The sequence below is a fragment of the Oncorhynchus masou genome, chromosome 24 (assembly GCF_036934945.1).
Source record: "Oncorhynchus masou masou isolate Uvic2021 chromosome 24, UVic_Omas_1.1, whole genome shotgun sequence".
NCBI classification, from domain to species: domain Eukaryota; kingdom Metazoa; phylum Chordata; class Actinopteri; order Salmoniformes; family Salmonidae; genus Oncorhynchus; species Oncorhynchus masou.
The window spans coordinates 40595520-40620496 of NC_088235.1; the positions used below are offsets into that span (position 1 = coordinate 40595520).

The 24977-nt window shown below is 41.7% G+C and overlaps 1 protein-coding gene across 1 annotated transcript in view; it reads left to right on the plus strand.

Annotated features, from left to right (window-relative positions):
- Positions 1-1238: 1238 nt before the first annotated feature.
- The window catches only part of LOC135512174 (golgin subfamily A member 7B-like), a 50213-nt gene continuing 26474 nt past the window's right edge, over positions 1239-24977 (plus strand). The window contains exons 1-3 of the mRNA XM_064933898.1: positions 1239-1359; positions 24049-24174; positions 24633-24785. Coding sequence (XP_064789970.1) covers positions 1348-1359; positions 24049-24174; positions 24633-24785 — 291 coding nt within the window. The 5' untranslated portion in view covers positions 1239-1347. The remainder of the gene's footprint in view (positions 1360-24048; positions 24175-24632; positions 24786-24977) is intronic.

Below are 24977 nucleotides of genomic sequence, written 5' to 3' on the forward strand. Positions count from 1 at the left end.
ACACTCGTTGTGACTCCAGCCAACATGTCAGATTTTTAAAAGGCTTTTCGGCGAAAGCATATGAAGCTATTATCTGATGATAGCACAATAGTAAACAAAGAGGGTCGCATATTTTAACCCTGCAGGCGCTACATAAAATGCAGAAATAAAATATAAAACATGCATTACCTTTGACGAGCTTCTTTTGTTGGCACTCCCATATGTCCCATAAACATCACAATTGGTCCTTTTGTTCGATAATAATTTCTCATCAAACTGTCTCAGGGAAACTCAACTACATGCTCATCATCCTTACCAGGGTCTTTACCTGACTGCAGTTCAGCAAATGCTCACCTTTGATGGCCAGTGGCATGCTGGAGAAGTGTGCTCTTCACGGATGAATCCCAGTTTTAGCATGTAAAGCGTTGTGTAGGTGAGCGGTTTGCTGATTTTAAAGGTTGTGAGCAGAATGCCCATGGTGGCAGTGGGGTTATGGTATGAGCAGGCAAAAGCTACAGACAACTAACACAATTACATTTTATTGATGTCAATTTGAATGCACAGAGCTACCGTGATGAGATCCTGAGGCACATTGTCGTGCCATTCATCCACCGACATCACCTCATGTTTCAGCATGATAATGCACAGCCCCATGTCACAAAGATCTGTACACAATTCCTGGAAGCTGAAAATGTCCCAGTTCTTCCATGGCCTGCATACTCACCAGACATGTCATAATTTGAGAATGTTTGGGAAGCTCTGGATTGACGTGCAGGACAGCAACTTCACACAGCCATTGAAGAGGAGTGGGAGTACCTTCCACAGGCCACAATCAACAGTCTGATAAACTCTATGCGAAGGAGATGTGTTACGCTGCATGAGGCAAATGACGTCCCTAATTTTTTTAAAGGTATCTGTGACAACAGATGCATATCTGTATTCACAGTCATGTGAAATTCATAAGATTAGGGACTTATTTATTTATTTCAATTGACTGATTTCCTAATGAGTTGTAACTCAGTAAAATCTTTGTATTTTGCATGTATATTTTTATTCAGTGTATGTTTACACAGCATACCTCTGAAGACTCCTGTCCTCCAGTTTACTATCTAAGAACTTGTCTTCTTTCTTTTCCACCCATATAATTATAAACTAGCCTAGTCTGTAATTACCAACCTCCCCCTCACCCCTGAGCATCTCTCTCTCTCTCTCTCAAACATACATACAGTCATTGCCCCCTCCCTCCCCACACACGTGCTCGAGCTTGGCAAGTGCACCCCACGAAGCTGGAGCTACGCTGTCCCACGAGCAGACGATTTCAGCACCTATTTCAGCACAGGACAGAATCCTGCACCGTCTCATGGCAACATGGCGAATGAGGTAAGACTTTCGGCTAATTTAACATCTTATTCGTTCTTGTGTAGTGGAAATGTATACATTTTTCTCCTTGTGAGAAAAATATCATGGTAGGCTGATTGTAGCGATATGCAGTCTATCCTCGCTGTGCCTTTGATTCAACCGATGAGAAACGGGCTGTTGGAATGAACGACGGACAGACGGTTTATTGTATCATTCCGTGGCGGGAGGCCCGTTTTAACACGACGGAAAACGGGGTTCAAGAGCAAGGAGGCAGTCCTGTAAGCAAACTGCATCAAACATCATATTTTACCAATCGACCAAATATAATGGTGGCTTTCTCATCCACACACATACCGGTTGCATAGCCTAGAGTATGTACTGAATGTCACAAAAAGAGTCTCTGTCAATTCCGGTATCCACGAAGCATATATAACGTTACAGAACAAAAATATAAATACAACAATTTCAACGATTTTAGTGAGTTACAGTTCATTTATGGAAATCAGGCAGTTGAAATAAATAAATGATTCCCTAATATATAGATTTCACATGACTGGGCAGGGGCACAGCCATGGGTGGGCCTGGGATGGCATAGGCCCACCCACTCAGGAGCTAGGCATAGCCAATCAGAATTGGTTTTTCTCCACAATAGGGCTTTATTTCAGACATAAATACTCATCAGTTTCATTAGCTGTCTGGGAAGCTGGTCTCAAACGATCCCGCAGGTGAAGAAGCCGGATGTGGAGGTCCTGGGCTGGTTTGGTTACACGTGGTCAGTGGTTGTGAGGCCAGTTGGACGTACTGACAAATTCTCGAAAACAACATTATGGTAGAGAAATTAACATTAGATTCTCTGGCAACAGCTCTGGTGGACAGGCCTGCACTCAGCATGCCAATTGCACAGTCCCTCTAAACTTGAGACATCAGTGGCGTTGTGTGACAAAACTGAACATTTTAAAGTGGCTTTTTATTGTCTCCGGCACAAGATGCACCTGTGTAATGATCATTCTGTTAAATCAGCTTCTTGATATGCCACACCTGTCAGGTGGATGGATTGTCTTGACAAAGGAGAAATGCCCACTAATAAGGATGTAAACCAATTTGTGTACAATATTTGAGAGAAATAAGCTTTTTGGTGTATGGAACATTTCTGGGATCTTTTTTTTCTAGCTCATGAAACATGGGACAAACACTTTATATTTTGCATTTATATATTTGTTTGGTAATAATATATGCATCTTTCTCTAGAATGTGAGTCAGTCCAATTTGCTTGCAGACACGCACCTAGTGGTTACTCCACTGTATCATGATCAGCACCATGGACAGCGGCAGAGCTGTGTGTGTACGTGTGTGTGCGTGTGGTCATATTTCTCATCACACACTCTTTGAGAATTTCAATACATTGCTATGCAGAGATTGCTGAATTCTAAATGAGATTCAGTGGATCGTTAGAGATGTAGAGAAGTTTGCATCTGACTGTCACCTTGCTGTGCCTCCAACAAGTACAGTAGCAGTCATGGTTACTGTACTAACAAGATGTCAACAAGGATATATGACAATCACTGTTTCCATATAGCATCCATCAGGACAGGGTTTGAGAACTGCATGGTTTCCAATTGTAGCGGAGTTGGTTAGGCGAAGTATACTCACCTGATGAGTAACCTTGCCAAAAATCTGAAGACTTGTGATACCTTGCCTTTTGCTCAGTGGGCTTACACTGAGATGCTAATCTGTGTTCGACACCAGGTTGGTCACACATAGCAACTAAATAGGATTTGAATGCTCATTTCCAATTTCTAATCTGTGCAGGATTGTAACGGCCTATGTTCCGTAGCCTGGATGTGCTGTGATGCTGTTTCATCTAACTAACAGCAACACACACACATGCACACACATGCTTGCACGCTCGATCACGAACAGCTTCCTCTAACAGCATCAATGTGTGTGTGTGTGTGTGTGTGTGTGTGTGTGTGTGTGTGTGTGTGTGTGTGTGTGTGTGTGTGTGTGTGTGTGTGTGTGTGTGTGTGTGTGTGAGAGAGAGAGAGAGACGGAGAGAGAGGCTGTGTGTGTCTGTGTTATAGCAGGTTGTAATGCTTAGCAGTGCTGAGGCCAGCAGGGCTGATGTCACTATGTGACAGGGTGACTGGCATGGTTGTAACTATTAATTTATGTTACAAGGTGAAGTACTGTCCAGTGATGATTTCTATACAGAAAGCGCATGTTCTTTCTCAGTGTGGTTCTGTGGCTCAGTTGGTAAGGTCATGGCACTAGTCACGTCGTGGGTTCAATTCCAAGAAGGGTACATGATACAAACAGTACCAGTCAAAAGTTTGGACACGCCTACTCATTCAAGGGTTTTTCTTTATTTTTACTATTTTCTACATTGTAGAATAACAGTGAAGACATCAAAACTATGAAATAACAAATGGAATCATGTAGTAATCAAAAGGTGTTAACCTCTCTTGGGTAGGAAGCTAGGATATGCATATCATTAGTATATTTTGATAGAAAACACTCTAAAGTTTCTAAAACTGTTAAAATTATGTCTGTGAGTATAACAGAACTGATATGGCAGGCAAAACCCAGAGGAAAAACCATCCCCCAGAAAAAAAAATTCAGCCGACCACTGTTTTCAATGTCTGTCACTTTTATTATAAGGCAAAGGCCTCCCAGATTGCAATCCCTAGGGCTTCCACTAGATGTCAACAGTCTTTAGAAAGAGTTTCATGCCTGAAAATTGCCAGAAATTATAGTTTTTCTAGGTGGCTCCCAATTTGGCTGTAGTGTTACCAAGCGCATGGAAGAGAGCGTATTCTTTGTTATTTTTCTCCGGTAAAGACCGTAAAGATTCTCTGTCTTACATTTTACTGTTTATTTACATATTAGGGTACCTAATGTTTGATTATAAACATTATTTGACTTGTTTGGAAAAGTTTATTAGTAACGTTTGGATTAATTTTGTATGCATTTTGATGGAGAGAAACTGGGTGGCTTATTGACTGAAGCGCGCCAGCTAATCTTGAGTTTTTATGGATATAAAGAAGGACATAATCAAACAAAATGACCATTTGTGATGTATCTGGGACCTTTTGGAGTGCCAACAGAAGAGGATCATCAAAGGTAAGACATGTATTATATCGATATTTCTGACTTTCGTGGTGCACCTGCCTGGTTGAAATATGTTTGTCATGCTTTTGTATGCGGTGCACTGTCCTCAAATAATCGCATGGTGTGCTTTTGCCGTAAAGCCTTTTTGAAATGTGACACAGCGGCTGGATTAACAAGAAGTTAAGCTTTATTTTGATGTATTACACTTGTGATTTTATGAAAGTTAAATATTTATAATTCTGTAGTTTGAATTTCACCGGATGTTGGCCAGGTGTGACGCTGCCCATAAGAAGTTGACCAATGTAATAACCAAATCAGAATATATTTTATATTTTATATTCTTCAAAGTAGCCACCCTTTGCCTTGACGACAGCATTGCACACTCTTGGCATTCTCGCAAACAGCTTCACCTGGATTCCTTCCAACAGTCTTGAAGGAGTTCCCACATATGCTGAGCACTTGTTGGCTGCTTTTTCTTCCATCTGCGGTCCAACTCATCCCAAACCATCTCAATTGGGTTGAGATCGGGTGATTGTGGAGGCCAGGTCATCTGATGCAGCACACCATCACTCTTCTTCTTGGTCAAATAGCCCTTACATAGCCTGGAGGTGTGTTGAGTCATTGTTCTGTTGAAAAACAAATGGTAGTCCCACTAAGCACAAACCAGATGGGATGGCGTATCACTGCAGAATTGCTGTGGTAGCTATGCTCGTTAAGTGTACCTTGAATTCTAAATAAAACAGACAGTGTCACCAGCAAAGCACCATCACACCACCTTCTCCATTTTTCATGGTGGAAACCACACATGCGGAAATCATCCGTTCACTTACTCTGCGTCTCACAACTACACAGCAGTTGTAACCAAAAATCTCAAATTATGACTCATCAGACCCAATAACAGATTTCCACCGGTCTAATGTCTAGTTCTTGTGTTTCTTGGCCCAAGCAAGTCTCTTCTTATTATTGGTGTCCTTTAGTAGTGGTTTCTTTGCAGCAATTTGATCATGAAGGCCTGATTCACAGTCTCCTCTGAACAGTTGATGTTGAGATGTGTCTGTTTCTTGAACTCTGTGGAGCATTTACTTGGGCTGCAATTTCTGAGGCTGGTAACTTATCCACTGCAGCAGAGTTAACTCTGGGTCTTCCTGTCCTGTGGCGGTCCTCATGAGAGCCAGTTTCATCATAGCGCTTAATGGTTTTTGCGACTGCACTTGAAGGAACTTTCAAAGTTCTTGACATTTTCTGTATTGACTGGCCTTCATGTCTTAAAGTCATGAGGGACTGTCATTTCTCTTTGCTTATTTGAGCTGTTCTTGCTGTAATATGGACTTGTTATTTTACCAAATAGGGCTATCTTCTGTAAACCACCCCTACCTTGTCACAACACAACTGATTGGCTCGAACGCATTAAGAAGGAAATAAATTCAACAAATTAACTTTTAACAAGTCACACCTGTTAATTGAAATGCATTCCAGGTGACTACCTCATGAAGCTGGTTGAGAGAATGCCAAGAGTGTGCAAAGCTGTCATCAAGGCAAAGGGTGGCTACTTTGAAGAATCTCTAATGTAAAATATATTTTGATTTGTTAAACACCTTTTTAGTTACTTCATGACTCCATTTGTGTTATTTCATAGTTTTGATGTCTTCAATATTATTCTACAATGTAGAAGATAGTAAAAATAAAGAAAAACCCTTGAATGAGTAGGTGTCCAAACTTTTGACTGGTACTGTACTTGGTACTGTACTGTAAAAATCTATCCACTCAATGTGCAGCTTGTTGCTGGTAAGTGGGTTAGCTGAGTGGCATATTTTATTATTATATTACCCTGTTAGACAAATCATTGTTTAGAAAATGTATTAAAGCAATAACATGCCACTTTGTAAACACTTTTGTCCAAACAATACAGTAAGTGTATGCATTTTTAGTGTAATTCTTGCAGGAATTGAACCCTTAATTTTTAAGTTCCTACCGCCATGCTCTAACCAACAAATCCACATGCACATAGAAGTGCGTGGATAAACTCACACCAACATGATTGTTTTTACTGCAACGCAGGCACTAAGGAATAGGTTGCCATTTTGGACACAGACTTAGTGTCCTTGGGTGTTGTTCTGACTCCTCTATCCTCTATAGATGGGTGGGGCTCAGAGCTGTCACAGTCTACTGTACTGTATGTCTGTGAGGCCTCAGCTTAGGCCAGTGACTCAGTGTTTCGCCTCAGGGACTCTCACTGTCTGACCTGACCCACTGTGTGTGTGTGTGTGTGTGTGTGTGTGTGTGTGTGTGTGTGTGTGTGTGTGTGTGTGTGTGTGTGTGTGTGTGTGTGTGTGTGTGTGTGTGTGTGTGTGTGTGTGTGTGTGTGTGTGTGTGTGTGTGTGTGTGTGTGTGCGTGCGTATGAGGCATGATGTGTTAAGATCTTTGCTGTCTTTAATGAGCGCAATTGTTGCCCTTGTCAGACTGTGAGTGTGTGTGTGTGTTCTCTCAGACCCACTGGTTAGAGGAGCACAGTTTGTGTAGTCTGTGTGTGAGAGCGGGTGCATGTGTGTCTGAACATGTGTAGCTGTAAGTAAGGCAGTGGAGCTAAGTGCTGAGCTGTCAGATTGATCTTTTGTGTTTCCAGGCCTTGGAGTCGATGGCAGAGCTGTGCTGATTTTCTCTGGTGGTCTGCCAGCAGTCTTGTCCAAGTTCCATCAATCATGTGCATGCATACACACAAGCACACACACACGCAAGCACACACACAAGCACACACGCAAACACACACACGCACACACACACACACACACTGGCGACACATATCATGTCCAAGCCCATCAATTATCCATGACATATTTAATGTGAACAGGCTGCTGCAGTTTGTTACCATCAGCCACTGGAGTCTCAAATGAACAGCACATTTTACACACACACACACACACACACACACACACACACACACACACACACACACACACACACACACACACACACACACACACACACACACACACACACACACACACACACACACACACACACACACACACACACACACACACACACACACACAGTCTCATATAGGCCTGAGTCAGTGGCCTAGAACAATCTTTTCTAAATGTTGAGTCAATAATAAATGCTGAGTTGTTTCCTATTAGACCACAACTGGAGACTAGTTTGATTAAATATAACTCTGATATAAAATGACAATGGCTGTTCTGTGGTCATAATAATAATATATTGTTTGTTATATCTTGCAATTTGACAAGAATTGCAGGGTAGTACATCCAGAGGAAAACAGTCATGCCAAGCTGGTTGTTGAGAAGGAAAGGGTGCCTTCTGTACAAGTTCCTTGTATGCTGACTCTCAGGGAATATTTCACACACAGTGTATGTGGGGGGGCTTGTATACCCTGCTGACAGGGGCCACACCATGTCTGAGACAACACTGAGGCACACTGTCACACTGATGAACTGAAGAGAGGATCACAGTACTACACAGGCGAGAGATTGAGAGACAGACAGACCGAGTGAGAGGAAGAGAGATCCAGACAGACAGACATAGACTGAAGTAGATAGAGAGATCTGCTTACAGAGGAAGAAAGAGGAGAGATGGAGGTGAGGCCAATGAAAAGGGATGAAAGAAGAGAGGCATGGAGGGAGAGAGCGAGGGAGGGAGAGAGTGAGGGAGAGGGAGAGCGAGGGAGAGAGAGAGCGAGGGAGGGAGAGAGCGAGCCATACAGTGAGACAGAAAACAGAAGCGATGTGTAATGATCTAGTAATTGTTCTCTCCAATCAGTCCCCTCTAAGGAATAATGTAATTTGTGTTTGTGTGTGTGTATGACCGTGCGTGTGTTTTTTTCCATTTGTAACATTTTAACAAGAAAAGAAAAGTATTGCACATTTGGTTTCTTCTGTAAATAGTTTGTGTTTTTGTTGTTTCCAAGCAGCCTGTTTCTCTTGAATGACACAGTAAGGCAAAATGTTTATTTCTGCCTAAATAGACATACCCAAACATAATTATATAAGGGCACAAGGCGAGACCCAAATGCAGACACAGGAGGCAGATGGTTACGCTCCGATATTTATTACACCAAAAGGGGTAGGCAAAAGGCAGGTTGGGGACAGGCAAGAGTTAATAAACCAGGACAGAGTCCAAACAGTACCCAGGGATAGGCAGGTTCGAGGCCAGGACCGGCAAGGGTTCAGTGAACAGGTCAGAGTCCAAACAGTACCAGGGGATAGGCAGGCTCGAGGTCAGGACGGGCAAGGGTTCAGTGAACAGGTCAGAGTCAAAACAGTACAAGGGAATAGGCAGGCTCGAGGTCAGAACAGGCAGAGTGGTCAGGCAGGCGGAATCGGCGTCAGGACAGGCAAGGGTCAAAACCAGGAGGGCTAGGAAAAAAACAGAGACTGGGAAAAATAGGAGCTAGGAGAAACACTGGTTGACTTGACAAAACAAGACGAACTGGCACAGAGAGACAGGAAACACAGGGATAAATACACTGGGGACTAATGTGGAAAACAGGAGTCACCTGGAGGTGGGTACAAACAATCACCAAGACAGGTGAAACAGATCAGGGCGTGACAAATTATGCTTTCTAAATATAGTAACTATAAAATTATAAACGACTTGCTATAAGATTTTACATTTTTTATAACTAAAATAAATATGATTATACAAAGGGACAGTACAATATTGGCACCATTTCATATAACTTACAACAGAGAATTTTCTCCTAAGCATCCACTGAGCGGCGCAGAGACACCATTCAATGTGTGCAGACTCGTTACAACTTCAGCTTTAAGCACAAGGTGATTTTGTATGTCTGTGACCAAGAGAAAATGGTCTTGTTTAAATTCTATTAAATGATTTAGTATGTTTGCATGTTGAGAGCTCTGGATCCGGCTGAGAATATCACAGGCTGGACTGTCACTGTTTATATGCCATCACACAGGCTTGGCTCAGTCGCTCAGAGGAAGAGCAAATTGATTATTTGTCTGGATAGGTCAGAACATTTGACACTTCATTCCCTATGCAAATGTGGGGTCTGAAACATGACACTTCAAGTCAACTCCGCTGAGAGAGTGGGAGCGGAGAGCAGAAAGATGGGTCTTTCTGGCACTATAAGGGACGGGATCCTACAACGTTCACAGAGCGCTTTGTACACCAGAATGTCAGTCCAGAACCGCTCAGAGGTTTTTAAGACAAGTGTTGTGCATACAGTATGTGTTGTAACTTCTATTAGAAATTGGCTAAGGAAGAATCTCAGCCAATGAGAAGATCAGAACCTTATTCTGTGTTCATTATGAGCGAACGCATGTCTTTATACTTTGAAGTAAAACAATTGGAACAGTACATGGATTCCTATTACCAACAGGGGTCACACTAGAATTTAGAAACACGCCTTTTAAACTGTTTCACCTGCATTTTTTGGGGGGGGAAAGTCAAGTGTTTTTTATTTTTTTTATTCAATAGAGTGATCAGGGGTATGCAACTATAGTTTTCCTTCACAAAATAATAATACATTCGTGCAACACATTTGGCAGAAAATAGCTTCATTTTCATCAGATGACAACATAAGTGCAACACTATTAGGCTGGCAGCCACACAAGCTTACAAAGAAAAAGTATTGCCATCATATTTAGAACGTTTATCATAGAAAGAATGTAGCCAGCTACACTCTATACACAAAAGAATGTGGGCACGCCTTTAAATTAGTGGATTCGGCTATTTCAGCCACAACCATTGATGACGGGTGTATAAACTCGAGCGCACAGCCATGAAATCTCCATAGACAAACATTGGCAGTAGAATGGCCTGACTGAAGCGCTCAGTGACTTGTCACTGTCATAGGATGCCACCTTTCCAACAAGCACATTACGCGTAACAATCGCCTGTCCTCGGTTGCAACACTCACTACCGAGTTCCAAACTGACTCTCGTAGCAGCGTCACCACAATAACTTTTAGTCGGGATTTTAATGAAATGGTCCTGGCCGAGCAGCCGCACACACTCCTAAGAACACCATGCGTAATGCCAAGCGTCGGCTAGAGTGGTGTAAAGCTCGCCACCATTGGACACTAGCAGTGGAAACGTGTTCCCTGGAGTCATATGGCAGTCCAACGGATGAATCTGAGTTCGTCAGATGCCAGGAGAACGCTACCTGCCCAAACACATAGTGCCAACTAAAACATTTGGTGGAGGAGGAATAATGTTCTGGGGCTGTTTTTCTTTGTTCGGGCTAGGCCCCTTTGTTCCAGTGAAGGGAAATCTTAACGCTACAGCATACAATGTCATTCTAGACGATTTTGTCCTTCCAACTTTGTGGCAACAATTTGAGGAAGACCCTTTCCTGTTTCTGCATGACATTGCCCACGTGCACAAAGCGAGGTCCCTACAGAAATAGTTTGTCGAGATTGGTGTGGAAGAACTTGACTGGCCTGCACAGAGTCCTGACATCAACCCCATCGAACACCTTTGAGATGAATTAGAACGTCGACTGCGAGCCAAGCCTATTCGCTCAACATCAGTGCCCGACCTCACTAATGCTCTTGTGGCTGAATGGAATGAAGTGACCACAGCAATATTTCACAATCTAGTGGAAAGCCTTCCCAGAAGAGTGAAGGCTGATTATTTTTATCTAACCTTTATTTGACATGCAAGTCAGTTATTTTACAATGACGGCCTACCCCAGCCAAACTCTCTCCTAAATCGGACGACGCTTGGCCAATTGTGTGCCGCCCTATGGGACTCCGGTCACGGCCGGTTGTGATACAGCCCGGGATCGAAACAGGGTCTGGAGTGACTCCTCTAGTACTGAGATGCAGTGTCTTAGACCGCTGTGCCACTCGGGAGCCCTGTTATAGTAGCAAAGGGGGGACCAACTCTATATTAATGCCCATGATTTTGGAATGAGATGTTTGATGAGCATGTGTCCACATGCTTTTGGTCATGGAGTGTACATTTCCTCATGTTTTGCTTGAAGTTAATCTTGTATTTTACCAAAGAAAAGTAGGCTCCGCCGAGAAGAGCACCATAGAAATGAAGCTACGTATGATTCAGATGTTCGTGAATTCACATGGGAGTGGAGAAGTGCAATTGAAGCACAAAATTTGTCTGATGCCAAGCAGAAATTACGATTAGACAGATTTTAGATCTGCAGTTACAAAATGTAGCAAGATATTTCTTATGCATTTTTTTCTGCGTGGAAAAACGCAGAATTCTGCGTTAACCAGACCCCTGATCAAGTACATGAAATATATCTATAATATGCAGCTTGACAATACCATTTATTGTTTCAATTTCAAGCTTCATAACATCTTTGTATTTCATGCTATTCAAATTCCTGTAGCTACATCATCACTCAAAAAGGCAACATCGAGGGAAGAAGAACGCTTGTTGTGGTAAACAAGCAACAGAAGGATGGAGAGAAAAAAAGAAGGAAGGAGGAATAACCTGAGGTAGAGAAAAAACACTAATCTCAGGGGACTAATTGAAGACTGCCGGAGCCTGGCTCCCTTTTTCTCTCTCCCCCTTTCCCCTCTGGAATTTCATGAGAAATAATGCAGAGATTATAAATTCATGAGTAGTGGCCTTGGAGGCATCTACTGTATGTGTGTGTGTGTGTTCATGATTAGTGGCATGCTTACGGATGCACAAATGCAGCTTTCCTCCTGGGCGGTTAGCTGAGCACAGAAAGTGTGTGTGTGTGTATGCTTCTGTTGTCAGTTCAAAAGTAGGCCAAACCTACTTAGCCTACTGTTAAGATTACATGGTTTCCAATGAATATGACGAACATGGTTTTGAGCCCCAGTCACCTAACAACGTTTTGTGAGCTAACATGATTCCTCAGACCTAAGGCAATGTTAGTCATGCGAGCGTAGTTCACCAAACCACCTCTGCTACATTAGAGGTTCTTGTTTAGCTCAGTTGGTAGGAGCAGAGTGCGAAGGTCATTGGTATAATTCACAGAGAGATCACTTACACATTCTGCAATGACTGTTTGTAATGTCTTGTGTTGTAACAGCATGTAAAGTTACTCTTTGTAAACCTATGCCAATGAGGAGAATGTTTGTTAGCAGGCTGTCTGCAGTTCAGTTCTATCGGTCGATATTGATATGACTGTACAGAGCTTTGTGTTTCTAGGAAAATAGAAGGTACTGATATCTGTATGCCTGCAAGCCCATCGTCATCCCTGTCTCTCTTCCTCTCTCTCTCTCTCTCCCTCTCCCTCTGCTCCGTATCTTAATTATTTATCTTCCCCCTGCTCTCTCTATTTTTATCTCTCCATCTCTATCTCTGTATTTAGGCCTGTTTCCGTTGCTGTTAGGACATATTATTTCATGCTTCCCCTAGCAACAGTGTAGGACGAAGTAATTACCATGGTAATTACATCACTATTAATAAGGTCTTAATGATATCTTGATGTCTTGATCACTGAGTTTGATCTGTTGCAATGATTGTAGCACAATAATGTTATGTCATTGTCAACAAGATTTGTGAAGGTGTGTGTTTTAATGGACGGGTGTGTGTGTGATATAACTGTGTAACTGTGATTGGAACATACCGATATGTTTGCTCTCTGTTTTGAAACACTCTGTGGTACCAAAACACACACACACACACACACACACACACACACACACACACACACACACACACACACACACACACACACACACTCACACACAGACAGGCAGGCAGACAGACAGACAGACAGACAGACAGACAGACAGACAGACAGACAGACAGACAGACAGACAGACAGACAGACAGACAGACAGACAGACAGACAGACAGACAGGCAGGCAGGCAGGCAGGCAGGCAGGCAGACAGACAGACAGACGGGGGATATTACCCCTAGCGTCTGAGAGATCAAGACAATAAGGGGACTGTACTGTATTGTGTTTGGATACTTTCACCTGCCTGTTTTAGATGAAGGTGGTGAAATGGGAGGTTCCAGTAAGAAGACCAACTACTGTAGCTCTCACAGTCACACGTCAGAATTAGACGTTCATCCATGTTTCTCAAACCTCAAACGTCAAATTTCGAAGTTGTTTCAGACATCAAATTTCGAAGTGTTTAGGGTTAGGTTTAGGCGTTAACTACTTTGTGATCCCTTCGAGTGCCAATCCCGTTAACGGGTTTGATTTGACAATACACAGTGGAATAGCAGCGCGCCATATTCAAAAACAGAAATACTCATAATAATAATTCATGAATCATACAAGTGTTATAGATCGGTTTAAAGATGAACTTCTTGTTAATCCAGCCATAGTGTCAGATTTCAAAAAGGCTTTACGGCCAAAGCAAACCATGCTATTATCTGAGGACAACACCCGATCAAACAAACACATGAAAATCACATTTCAACCCGCCAGGTGCGACACAAAAGTCAGAAATAATGATATAATTCATGCCTTACCTTCGAAGATCTTCTTCTGTTGGCACTCCAATATGTCCATTAAATATCACAAATGGTCCTTTTGTTCGATAAATTCTGTCGTTATATCTCCAAAATGTCAATTTATTTGGAGCGTTTGATCCAGAAAAACACAGATTTCAACTTGCGCTACATGACTACAAAGTATCTAATATAGTTAGTTACAGTGCCTTGCGAAAGTATTCGGCCACCTTGAACTTTGCGACCTTTTGCCACATTTCAGGCTTCAAACATAAAGATATAAAATGTATTTTTTTGTGAAGAATCAACAACAAATGGGACACAATCATTAAGTGGAACGACATTTATTGGATATTTTAAACTTTTTTAACAAATCAAAAACTGAAAAATTTGGCAAAATGATTCAGCCCCCTTAAGTTAATACTTTGTAGCGCCACCTTTTGCTGCGGTTACAGCTGTAACTCGCTTGGGGTATGTCTCTATCAGTTTTGCACATCAAGAGACTGAACTTTTTTCCCATTCCTCCTTGCAAAACAGCTCGAGTTTAGTGAGGTTGGATGGAGAGCATTTGTGAACAGCAGTTTTCAGTTCTTTCCACAGATTCTCGATTGGATTCAGGTCTGGACTTTGACTTGGCCATTCTAACACCTGGATATGTTTATTTTTGAACCATTCCATTGTAGATTTTGCTTTATGTTTTGGATCATTGTCTTGTTGGAAGGCAAATCTCCGTCCCAGTCTCAGGTCTTTTGCAGACTCCATCAGGTTTTCTTCCAGAATGGTCCTGTATTTGGCTCCATCCATCTTCCCATCAATTTTAACCATCTTCCCTGTCCCTGCTGAAGAAAAGCAGACCCAAACCATGATGCTGCCACCACCATGTTTGACAGTGGGGATGGTGTGTTCAGGGTGATGAGCTGTGTTGCTTTTACGCCAAACATAACGGTTTGCATTGTTGCCAAAAAGTTCAATTTTGGTTTCATCTGACCAGAGCACCTTCTTCCACATGTTTGGTGTGTCTCCCACGTGGCTTGTGGCAAACTTTAAATTACACTTTTTTGAAGAAATGGCTTTCTTCTTGCCACTCTTCCATAAAGGCAAAATTTGTGCAATATACGACTGATTGTTGTCCTATAGACAGAGTCTCCCACCTCAGCTGTAGATCTCTGCAGTTCATCCAGAGTGATCATGGGCCTCTTGGCTGCATCTCTGATCAGTCTTCTCCTTGTATGAGCTGAAAGTTTAGAGGGACGGCCAGGTCTTGGTAGATTTGCAGTGGTCTGATACTCCTTCCATTTCAATATTATCGCTTGCACAGTGCTCCTTGGGATGTTTAAAGCTTGGGAAATCTTTTTGTATCCAAATCCGGCTTTAAACTTCTTCACAACAGTATCTCGGACCTGCCTGTTTTGTTCCTTGTTCTTCATGATGCTCTCTGCGCTTTTAACGGACCTCTGAGACTATCACAGTGCAGGTGCATTTATATGGAGACTTGATTACACACAGGTGGATTGTATTTATTATCATTAGTCATTTAGGTCAACATTGGATCATTCAGAGATCCTCACTGAACTTCTGGAGAGAGTTTGCTGCACTGAAAGGGGCTGAATAATTTTGCACGCCCAATTTTTCAGTTTTTGATTTGTTAAAAAAGTTTGAAATATCCAATAAATGTCGTTCCACTTCATGATTGTGTCCCATTTGTATCTTTATGTTTGAAGCCTGAAATGTGGCAAAAGGTCGCAAAGTTCAAGGGGGCCGAATACTTTCGCAAGGCACTGTACCTGTAAACTTGATCCAAACATTTCAAACAACTTTCCAAATCCAACTTTAGGTATTTTTAAACTGAAATAATAAACTGTGTTCAATACCGGACGAAAACAAAGTTGAGCGAGCTTTCAGGTCGTGCGCCCCAACCACAACAGTACACGAGACTCAACACTCATTCTGAACTGTCCTACTCCTTCATTTCTCAAAGGAAAAACATCAACCAATTTCTAAAGACTGTTGATATCTTGTGGAAGCGATATGAACTGCAAGCAAGTGTCTTTGAAATCTAGATCCACATAGAAAATTCAATGAAAAGAGAGTGACCTCAAAAAAATAATTTTCCTGGATGGTTTGTCCTTGGGGTTTAGTCTGCCAAATAAGTTCTGTTATACTCACAGACATAATTCTAACAGTTGTAGAAACGTTAGAGTGTTTTCTATCCAAATCTACTAACTAATAATATGCATATCCTGGCTTCTGGGCCTGAGTAGCAGGCAGTTTACTTTGGGCACACTTTTCATCCGGACGTGAAAATAGTGCCCCCTTGCCTAAAACAGTTTTTAAGATCTTAAGGGCCTGCATTCATTACGAATGGTTAAGGTAAGGGTTAAGGTTTGGGATAGCCTTAAAACAAAAATCTGCTTATGTCCTTCAAATGTTGATATTTGGATGCGTTGACAATCAAACATAATTCAATATCCAGTTTATAAATATAGCATTTGTGATGTCATCAACAGCTATTGTTTCAACCCAGGGTTCAACTAAAAATAGACAATATATATAGCCCTAGGGTTTCAAGCTTTGGTTGATTTCAAATCTTCAAGTTAATCATTTACAGTGGGGCAAAACAGTATTTAGTCAGCCACCAATTGTGCAAGTTCTCCCACTTAAAAAGATCCAAAGAACACCATACCTACTGTGAAGCATGGGGGTGGAAACATCATGCTTTTGGGCTGTTTTTCTGCAAAGGGACCAGGACGACTGATCCGTGTAAAGGAAAGAATGAATGGGGCCATGTATCGTGAGATTTTGAGTGAAAACCTCCTTCCATCAGCAAGGGCATTGAAGATGAAACGTGGCTGGGTCTTTCTGCATGACAATGATCCCAAACACACCGCCCGGGCAACGAAGGAGTGGCTTCGTAAGAAGCATTTGAAGGTCCCGGAGTGGCCTAGCCAGTCTCCAGATCTCAACACCATAGAAAATCTTTGGAGGGAGTTGAAAGTCCTGTTGCCCAGCAACAGCCCCAAAACATCACTGCTCTAGAGGAGATCTGCATGGAGGAATGGGCCAAAATACCAGCAACAGTGTGTGAAAACCTTGTGAAGACTTACAGAAAATGTTTGACCTCTGTCATTGCCATAAAAGGGTATATAACAAAGTATTGAGATAAACTTTTGTTATTGACCAAATACTTATTTTCCACCATAATTTGCAAATAAATTCATTAAAAATCCTACAATTTCTAATTTTGTTTGTCAAAAATCAGAATTAAAGAATGGGGCTAAATCAAATCAATTCAAACTTTAAATGCACTTTTAAAGTTTGATTTGATTTAGTCCTATTATTTAACTTAGATTTTTGGTTGCGATGGAGACGTGAACTGAATAAATCATTAACTTGAAGATTACATTTTAAATCAACCAAAGCTTGAATCCCTGGGCCTACTGTATATGTATTGTCTATTTGTAGTTGAACCCTGGGTTGAATTGAAACAATAGCTGTTGATGACATCGCAAATGCTGTGTAGGCCTAAATAGTATAATTTATGAAATATGACATGTAAAGCATGGTTATATTTCATTTGTTCTGTTAAACTTACCCTTTGGAATGTCTTCGATATCAACAGTGAATGTAAGATCTGACGTTCTTTCAAAGTACAATTTCAGTGTATTTTATACAAGGTTTGTCTGTTGAAAATTGGTTACCATGATGACATAATCCTTCAAAACAACGTTGATTCAACCAGTTTGTGCCCAGTGGGGATGTTATTTATCTTTGTGTAGCATAAGATCAATCAATCAATATGCATGCAAAGACACGCATTGAAACAAACAATTCTAAAAATCTACTTGCAATAGAGCATGCAGGGAAATATGATGAGGATGGATGTGGTTTTTGAGAGTGTGTGATGATTGTACCTTTTACTAGGCAAGTCAGTTAAGAACAAATTCTTATTTTCAATGACAGCCTAGGAACAGTGGGTTAGGCAGAACGACAGATTTGTAACTTGTCAGCTTGGGGATTTGACCTTGCAACCTTTTGGTTACCAGTCCAACGCACTAACCACTAGGGTACCCTGCCGCCCCAGAATATTGGGTAAGAAATTTTACCATTATACTAGATTATCTGCACATGTACCCTAAAAGGTATCAAACAGTACCACATGAGATTGTATGTGTACCTCTGAAGGTACATTTTGTGTAGTTTGATGTTTTTGTAACCCCGGGAACAATACGGTACCCTAACCGTATCCTTATTTCTCAGAGTGTAGAACAGATAGTGAATGTAGAAGCTCAAATGTTCATTCTAAGATCATGTATTTTTATGCTACATCATTGTTGTTAGATTCATTAGCCTTAGCAACTCCCAACATATTGGCAAGAATCAATATAATCATCAGTCCTTGGCAAAAAAAAACACACAGTAATACTTTGTCAAATATAATATTTAAACGTCAACACTTGTGTCAAGGAAACACTTTTGGAATTTAGGTAAAAATTACACACACTCATGTTAGATTGCTGTCCTTGTGTTCTTCTATGAATATAAACTTTGTGGACCCCTTGTCTCTGACTCCTCTCCTCACAGAGAGGGTAATAATCCTGTAATATTCATGGGACAAGCTGACTTTGGCTCACTCACCCTCTCCAAACCTGAAGTATATAACTGCGCTCCATTGGCACCCTATTTCCTATATACAGCACTATTTTGACCCTAGCCCTATGGGACCTGGTCAAAAGTAGTGCCCTATAAAGAGAATTAGGTGCTATTTGGGATGCACAGCCATTGAATATTTTGGTGTAATATAGTTGACTTCGGCACACTGTTCTGAAGTGGTTCCTCTTAATTTAGTCTATTACTATAATTGTACTGTTGATTGAGAATTTATGTAATGGCAGCGATAGATGAGCATGCACTGTTGTTGACAGATTAATGCAGTATTGTGTGTGTGAGTGTGTGTGTGCATGCATGTGTGTGCTGACGCCATTCACTTCCAGTTGCTTTGTCTATTTATGCAATAAGGCCCGAGGGGGTGTGGTATATTGGTGTGGTATATTGGCTAAACTGGGTGGTTCAATCCCTGAATGCTGATTGGCTGACAGCTGTGGTATATCAGACCGTATACCACTGCTATAGTTATGTTGATAACCAGTTTATAATAGCAATAAGGCACCTTGGGTGTACACCTTTTTGGTGTATGGCCAATATACCACGGCTAAGGGCTGTATCCGAGCACACCGCATTGCGTCGTGCAGGAAAACAGCCCATAGCCGTGGTATATTGGCCTTATTGCTTAAATATACAACGGCTAAGGGCTGTTCTTAAGCACGGCACGAAGCAGAGTGCCTAGAAACAGTCCTTAGCCGTGGTATATTGCCATGTACCACAAACCCTGAGGTGCTTTATTGCTATTATAAACTGGTTACCTATAGTTGAAGTTGGTAGTTTACATACACTTAGGTTGGAGTCATTAAAACTTGTTTTTCATCCACTCCACAAATGTCTTGTTAATAAACTATTGTTTTGGCAAGTCGGTTAGGACATCTACTTTGTGCATGACACAAGTAATTTTTCCAACAATTGTTTACAGTCCGATTATTTCACTTATTTCACTTGTATCACAATTCCAGTGAGTCAGAAGTTTACATACGCTAAGTTGACTGTGCCTTTTAACTTCTTGGTGGCAGGGGGGCAGTATTGAGTACCTTGGATGAATAAGGTGCCCAGAGTAAACTGCCTGCTACTCTGTCCCAGATGCTAATATATGCATATCATTAGTCATATTAGATAGAAAACACTCTGAAGTTTCTAAAACTGTTTGAATGATGTCTGTGAGTAAAACCTGAGACAAATCCAACCAGGAAGTGGGAAATCTGAGATTTGTAGTTTCATTTAAGTGATTGCCTATCCAATATGCTGTGTCTATGGGGCCAGATTGCACTTCCCAAGGCTTCCAGCAGATGTCTTTAGAAAGTTGTTTGAGGCTTCTATTGTGGAAGGGTGTCAAATAAGAGCTGTTTCAACAAGTGGACTAGGCTGAGGCCAATCAGTTGTTTACTGCGCAGTTACGCAGGCGGGCCCATTCCTTCTTTTTCCTCTGTAATAAATACGCTATTGTCCAGTTGGAATATTATTGAAGATTTATCATAACAAGACCCTAAGGATTGACTGTAAACATCGTTTGACATGTTTCTACAATCTGTAATGGAACTCTTTTGACTTATCGTCTTGATTTTGCGCTCGTGCATTGTGCCTTTGGAATAGTGAACTAAATGTGCGAACAAAACGGAGGTATTTGGACATAAATATGGATGTAATCGAACAAAACAAACATTTCTTGTGGAAGTGGGAGTGCATTCCGACGAAAATCAGCAAAGGTAAGTGAAGATTTATAATGCTATTTATGACTTTTGTTGACTCCACAATTTGGCGGTTAACTGTATGGCTCGCTTTTGTGGCTGAACTTGTTCTCAGATTATTGAATATTGAGCTTTTGCCATCAAAAAATTGAAATCTGACACATGTGTTGCATTAAGAACACGTTTATCTTTAATTCTATGTAAAACATGTATCTTTCATCAAGGTTTATGATGAGTATTTATTTGATTTGATGTGGCTCTCTGCAATTTCTCCGGATGTTTTGGAGGCATTTCTGAACATGGCGCCAATGTAAACTGAGGTTTTTGGATATAAATATGAACTTGATCGAACAAAACATACATGTATTGTGTAACATGGAGTCCTGGGAGTGTAATCTGATGAAGATCGTCAAAGGTTAGTGATTAATTTGATCTATATTTCTTCTTTTTGTGACACCTCTCTTTGGTTGGAAAATGTCTGAATGCTTTCTGTGACTAGTTGCTGACCTAACATAATGATATGTTCTGCTTTCGCCGAAAAGCCTTTTGAAATTAGACACTGTGGTTGGATTAACGAGAAGTGTATCTTTAAAATGGTGTAAAATACTTGTATGGTTGAGGAATTTTAATTTCAATTGTTTTCAATTTGACACCCTGCACTTTCACTGGCTGTTGGCAAGGTGGGATGCTTGCATCTGAAAGATCCCAGAGAGGTTAACAGCTTGGAAAATTCCAGAAAATTATGTAATGGCTTTAGAAGCTTCTGATAGGCTAATTGACATCATTTGAGTCAATTAGAGGTGTACCTGTGGATGTATTTCAAGGCCTACCTTCAAATTAAGTGCCTCTTTGCTTGATATGATGGGAAAATCAAAAGAAATCAGCCAAGACCTCAGGAAAATAAATTGTAGACGTCCACAAGTTTGGTTCATCCTTGTGTAACAGGGTTGGTTATGTTCGGAGGGCCTGTTGTCCGGAACTCTGGCTGTCTCTATGGGGATGCCACAGAGTTCAATCCTCGGACCGACTCTCTTCTCTGTATACATCAATGATGTTGCTCTTGCTGCTGGTGATTCTCTGGTACACCTCTACGCAGACGACACCATTCTGTATACTTCTGGCCCCTCTTTGGACACTGTGTTAATTAACTAACCTCCAGACGAGCTTCAATGCCATACAACTCTCCTTCCGTGGCCTCCAACTGCTCTTAAACGCAGGGGAAACTAAATGCATGCTATTCAACCGATCACTGCCAGCACCTGCTCGCCTGTCCAGCATCACTACTCTGGACGGCTCTGACTTGGAATACGTGGACAACTACAAATACCTAGGTGTCTGGTTAGACTGTAAACTCTCCTTCCAGACTCACATTAAGCATCTCCAATCCAAAATTAAATCTAGAACTGGCTTCCTATATCGCAACAAAGCATCCTTCACTCATGCTGCCAAACATACCCTCGTAAAACTGACCATCCTACTGATCCTCGACTTCGGTGATGTCATCCATAAAATTGCCTCCAACACTCTACTCAACAAACTGGAAGAAGTCTATCACAGTACCATCCGATTTGTCACCAAAGCCCCATACACTACCCACCATTGCGACCTGTACGCTCTCGTTGGTTGGCCCTCACTTCATACGCGTCGCCAAACCCACTGGCTACAGGTAATCTACAAGTCTCTGCTAGGTACAGCCCCACCTTATCTCATCTCACTGGTCACCATAGCAGCACCCACTCGTAGCACCTGCTCCAGCAGGTATATCTCATGGGTCACCCCCAAAGCCAATTCCTCCTTTGGTCGTCTTTCCTTCCAGTTCTCTGCTGCCAATGACTGGAACAAACTGCAAAAATCTCTGAAGCTGGAGACTCATATCTCCCTCACTAGCTTTAAGCACCAGCTGTCAGAGCAGCTCACAGATCACTGCACCTGTACATAGCCCATCTATCTACCTTCCTCATCCCCATACAGTATTTATTTATTTATCTTGCTCCTTTGCACCCCAGTATCTCTACTTGCACATTCATCTTCTGCACATCTACCATTCCAGTGTTTAATTGCTATATTATAGTTACTTCGCCACAATGGTCTATTTATTGCCTTAACTCCCTTATCTTACCTCATTTGCACTCACTGTAAAAATACTTTTTGTTTTCTTTTGTTCTACTGTATTATTGACTATGTTTTGTTTATTCCATGTGTAACTCTGTGTTGTTGTATGTTTTGAATTGCTATGCTTTATCTTGGCCAGGTCGGAGTTGCAAATGAGAACCTGTTCTCAATTAGCCTACCTGGTTAAATAAAGGTGAAATAAAATGTTTTAAAAAATGTTTCCACTTGCCTCTAAAGAATGGTGTATTTAATGTTCAAGCATTCTTATTGGTTGGTTCAACTCTGATGACAATAAGGTGTGTTGTGATTGGCCTCGCTTGCAAATAGGGGGAGATCGCGAACGTCAGGTTTCCCCAGTTTGAAAATGTGATTCAAGGGGTAGGTCACATTGTGAATACTGTTTTCTATTTTACAATGTGTACAAGTTTGCTGTACATCACTAATTTATTAATGTGTGGGTATATGGTACCTGTTAGGGATTGAGGGGCTTTCTGGGATGTGCTTTTGCTGTTAATAAGTGTTTTAGCTAGCATACACCGATGTTGTGGGGTGCTTTGCTGCAGGAGGGACTTGTGCACTTCACAAAATAGATGGCATCATGAGGCAGGAAAATGGTGTGGATGTAGTGAAGCAACATCTCAAGATATCAGTCAGGAAGTTAAAGCTTGGTCGCAAATGGGTCTTCCAAATGGACAATGACCCCAAGCATACTTCCAAAGTTGTGGAAAAATGGCTTAAGGACAACAAAGTCAAGGTATTGGAGTGGCCATCACAAAGCCCTGACCTCAACCCTATATAAAATGTGTGGACAGAACTGAAAGAGTGTGTGCGAGCAAGGAGCCCTTACAAACCTGACTCAGTTACACCAGCTCTGTCAGGAGGAATGGGCCAAAATCCACCCAACTTATTAGGGAAGCTTGTGGAAGGCTACTCGAAACGTTTGACCCAAGTTAAACAATTTAAAGGAAATGCTACCAAATACTAATTGAGTGTATGTAAACTTCTCACCCACTGGGAACGTGATGAAAGAAACAAAAGCTGAAATAAATCATTCTCTCTACTATTATTCTGACATTTCACATTCTTAAAATGAGGTGGTGATCCTAACTGACCTAAAACTGAATTTTTACAAGGATTAAATGTCAGGAATTGCGAAAAACTGAATTTAAATGTATTTGGCTAAGGTGTATATAGACTTCAACTGTACATAAATAGAACAGTAAACAATCATTTCTGTGTCATCCCCGTGGTATATTTTCTGATATACATAGGGCTGACATGCTATATAAGCCAATCAGCATCCAGGAACCAAACTACCCGGTTTATAATATAAAATACCACACAGTTCAGTGAAACTGCCGTAGAAATATGATATACCAATCCTTCTTCCAATACTGTAAGTATGCTTGACTCTTCTGGTTGGCTTCAGTTCTTTGTGCTTCAGAGACATTATTTTACCCACCTATTTTCATTCAATGTCTGAAGGGCAGTATAAGACCGATCTAACATTGCAGTATTTTCTCAATTTCAATTTTTGTCAGTGTTTTTTGGCTCCTTGATCCTTGACAATCTCTGTTCCTTCCCTTCCTCCTGTCTCTCCCATCTCTCTCTTTCTCCCCTCACTCTGTATCTCCCATGTCTTTATTTCTCTCCTCTCTCTGTATCTCCCTCCTCGCTCTTCCTCACCACTTTTTTTCTGACACCCCCCCTCTTCCATATCTCTTGTACTACTCTCTCTCTCTTCCTCCACAGTTCCATAACCTTCAGGAGTTGAGGCAGAGTCCGTCTCTAGCCACCAAGGTGTTCATCCAGAGAGACTACAGCGAAGGAACCGTCTGCCGATTCCAGATCAAGTTCCCCTCCGAGCTGGGCAGCAGGGTGAGCACACACACACATTCACACAGGCAGGTACACGAAGGAGACAGACAGACATATCACTTCACTTTGTTTTCACATTCCTAGAATTGGAGCCTTTCAAGGTTCTTTTGTCCATCCTTGAATGCCACAAGTGACGCATGTATTTCTAAATCGATAGAATAAAGGGTATTTTGGGAGAACAGAATGTGCCTGGTGGTGTGTGTATTTGTGTGTTTGTGTGTGCTTGCGCGTGTGTGTGTGTTTGTGTCCTGAGGTGGTGGAAGAACAGCTTGTGTATCATGGCTCACACAGTGTCACATAAAAGCCTCACGCTGGTATACATATGGCGTGGGTGTGTATGTGCGTGCATGTGTGTGTATGTTTGTGTTGCTGTCTTCTGACAGATGGAGCATTCACTCTAATAGTGCTGATTTGCTAACTGTGTGTGTGTGCGCCTACGTGGATGTGTGTGTGTGTAGATCGAGCGGTCTCTGTTTGAGGACACAGTAAAGACATTGAACACCTACTATGCGGAGGCAGAGAAGGTCGGAGGCCAGTCCTACATGGAGGGATGTCTGGCGTGCGCTACAGCCTACTTCATCTTCCTCTGTATGGAGACACGCTATGAAAAGGTACCAAACACACACACTCACACATACACACCAGACATAGGCATACGCAAGAATGGTCCAAACACACTAAGACAGTCGTGAAGAGGGCACGACAAAGCCTATTCCCCCCCAGGAGACTGAAAAGATTTGGAATGGGTCCTCAGATCCTCAAAAGGTTCCACAGCTGCACTATCGAGAGCATCCTGACTGGTT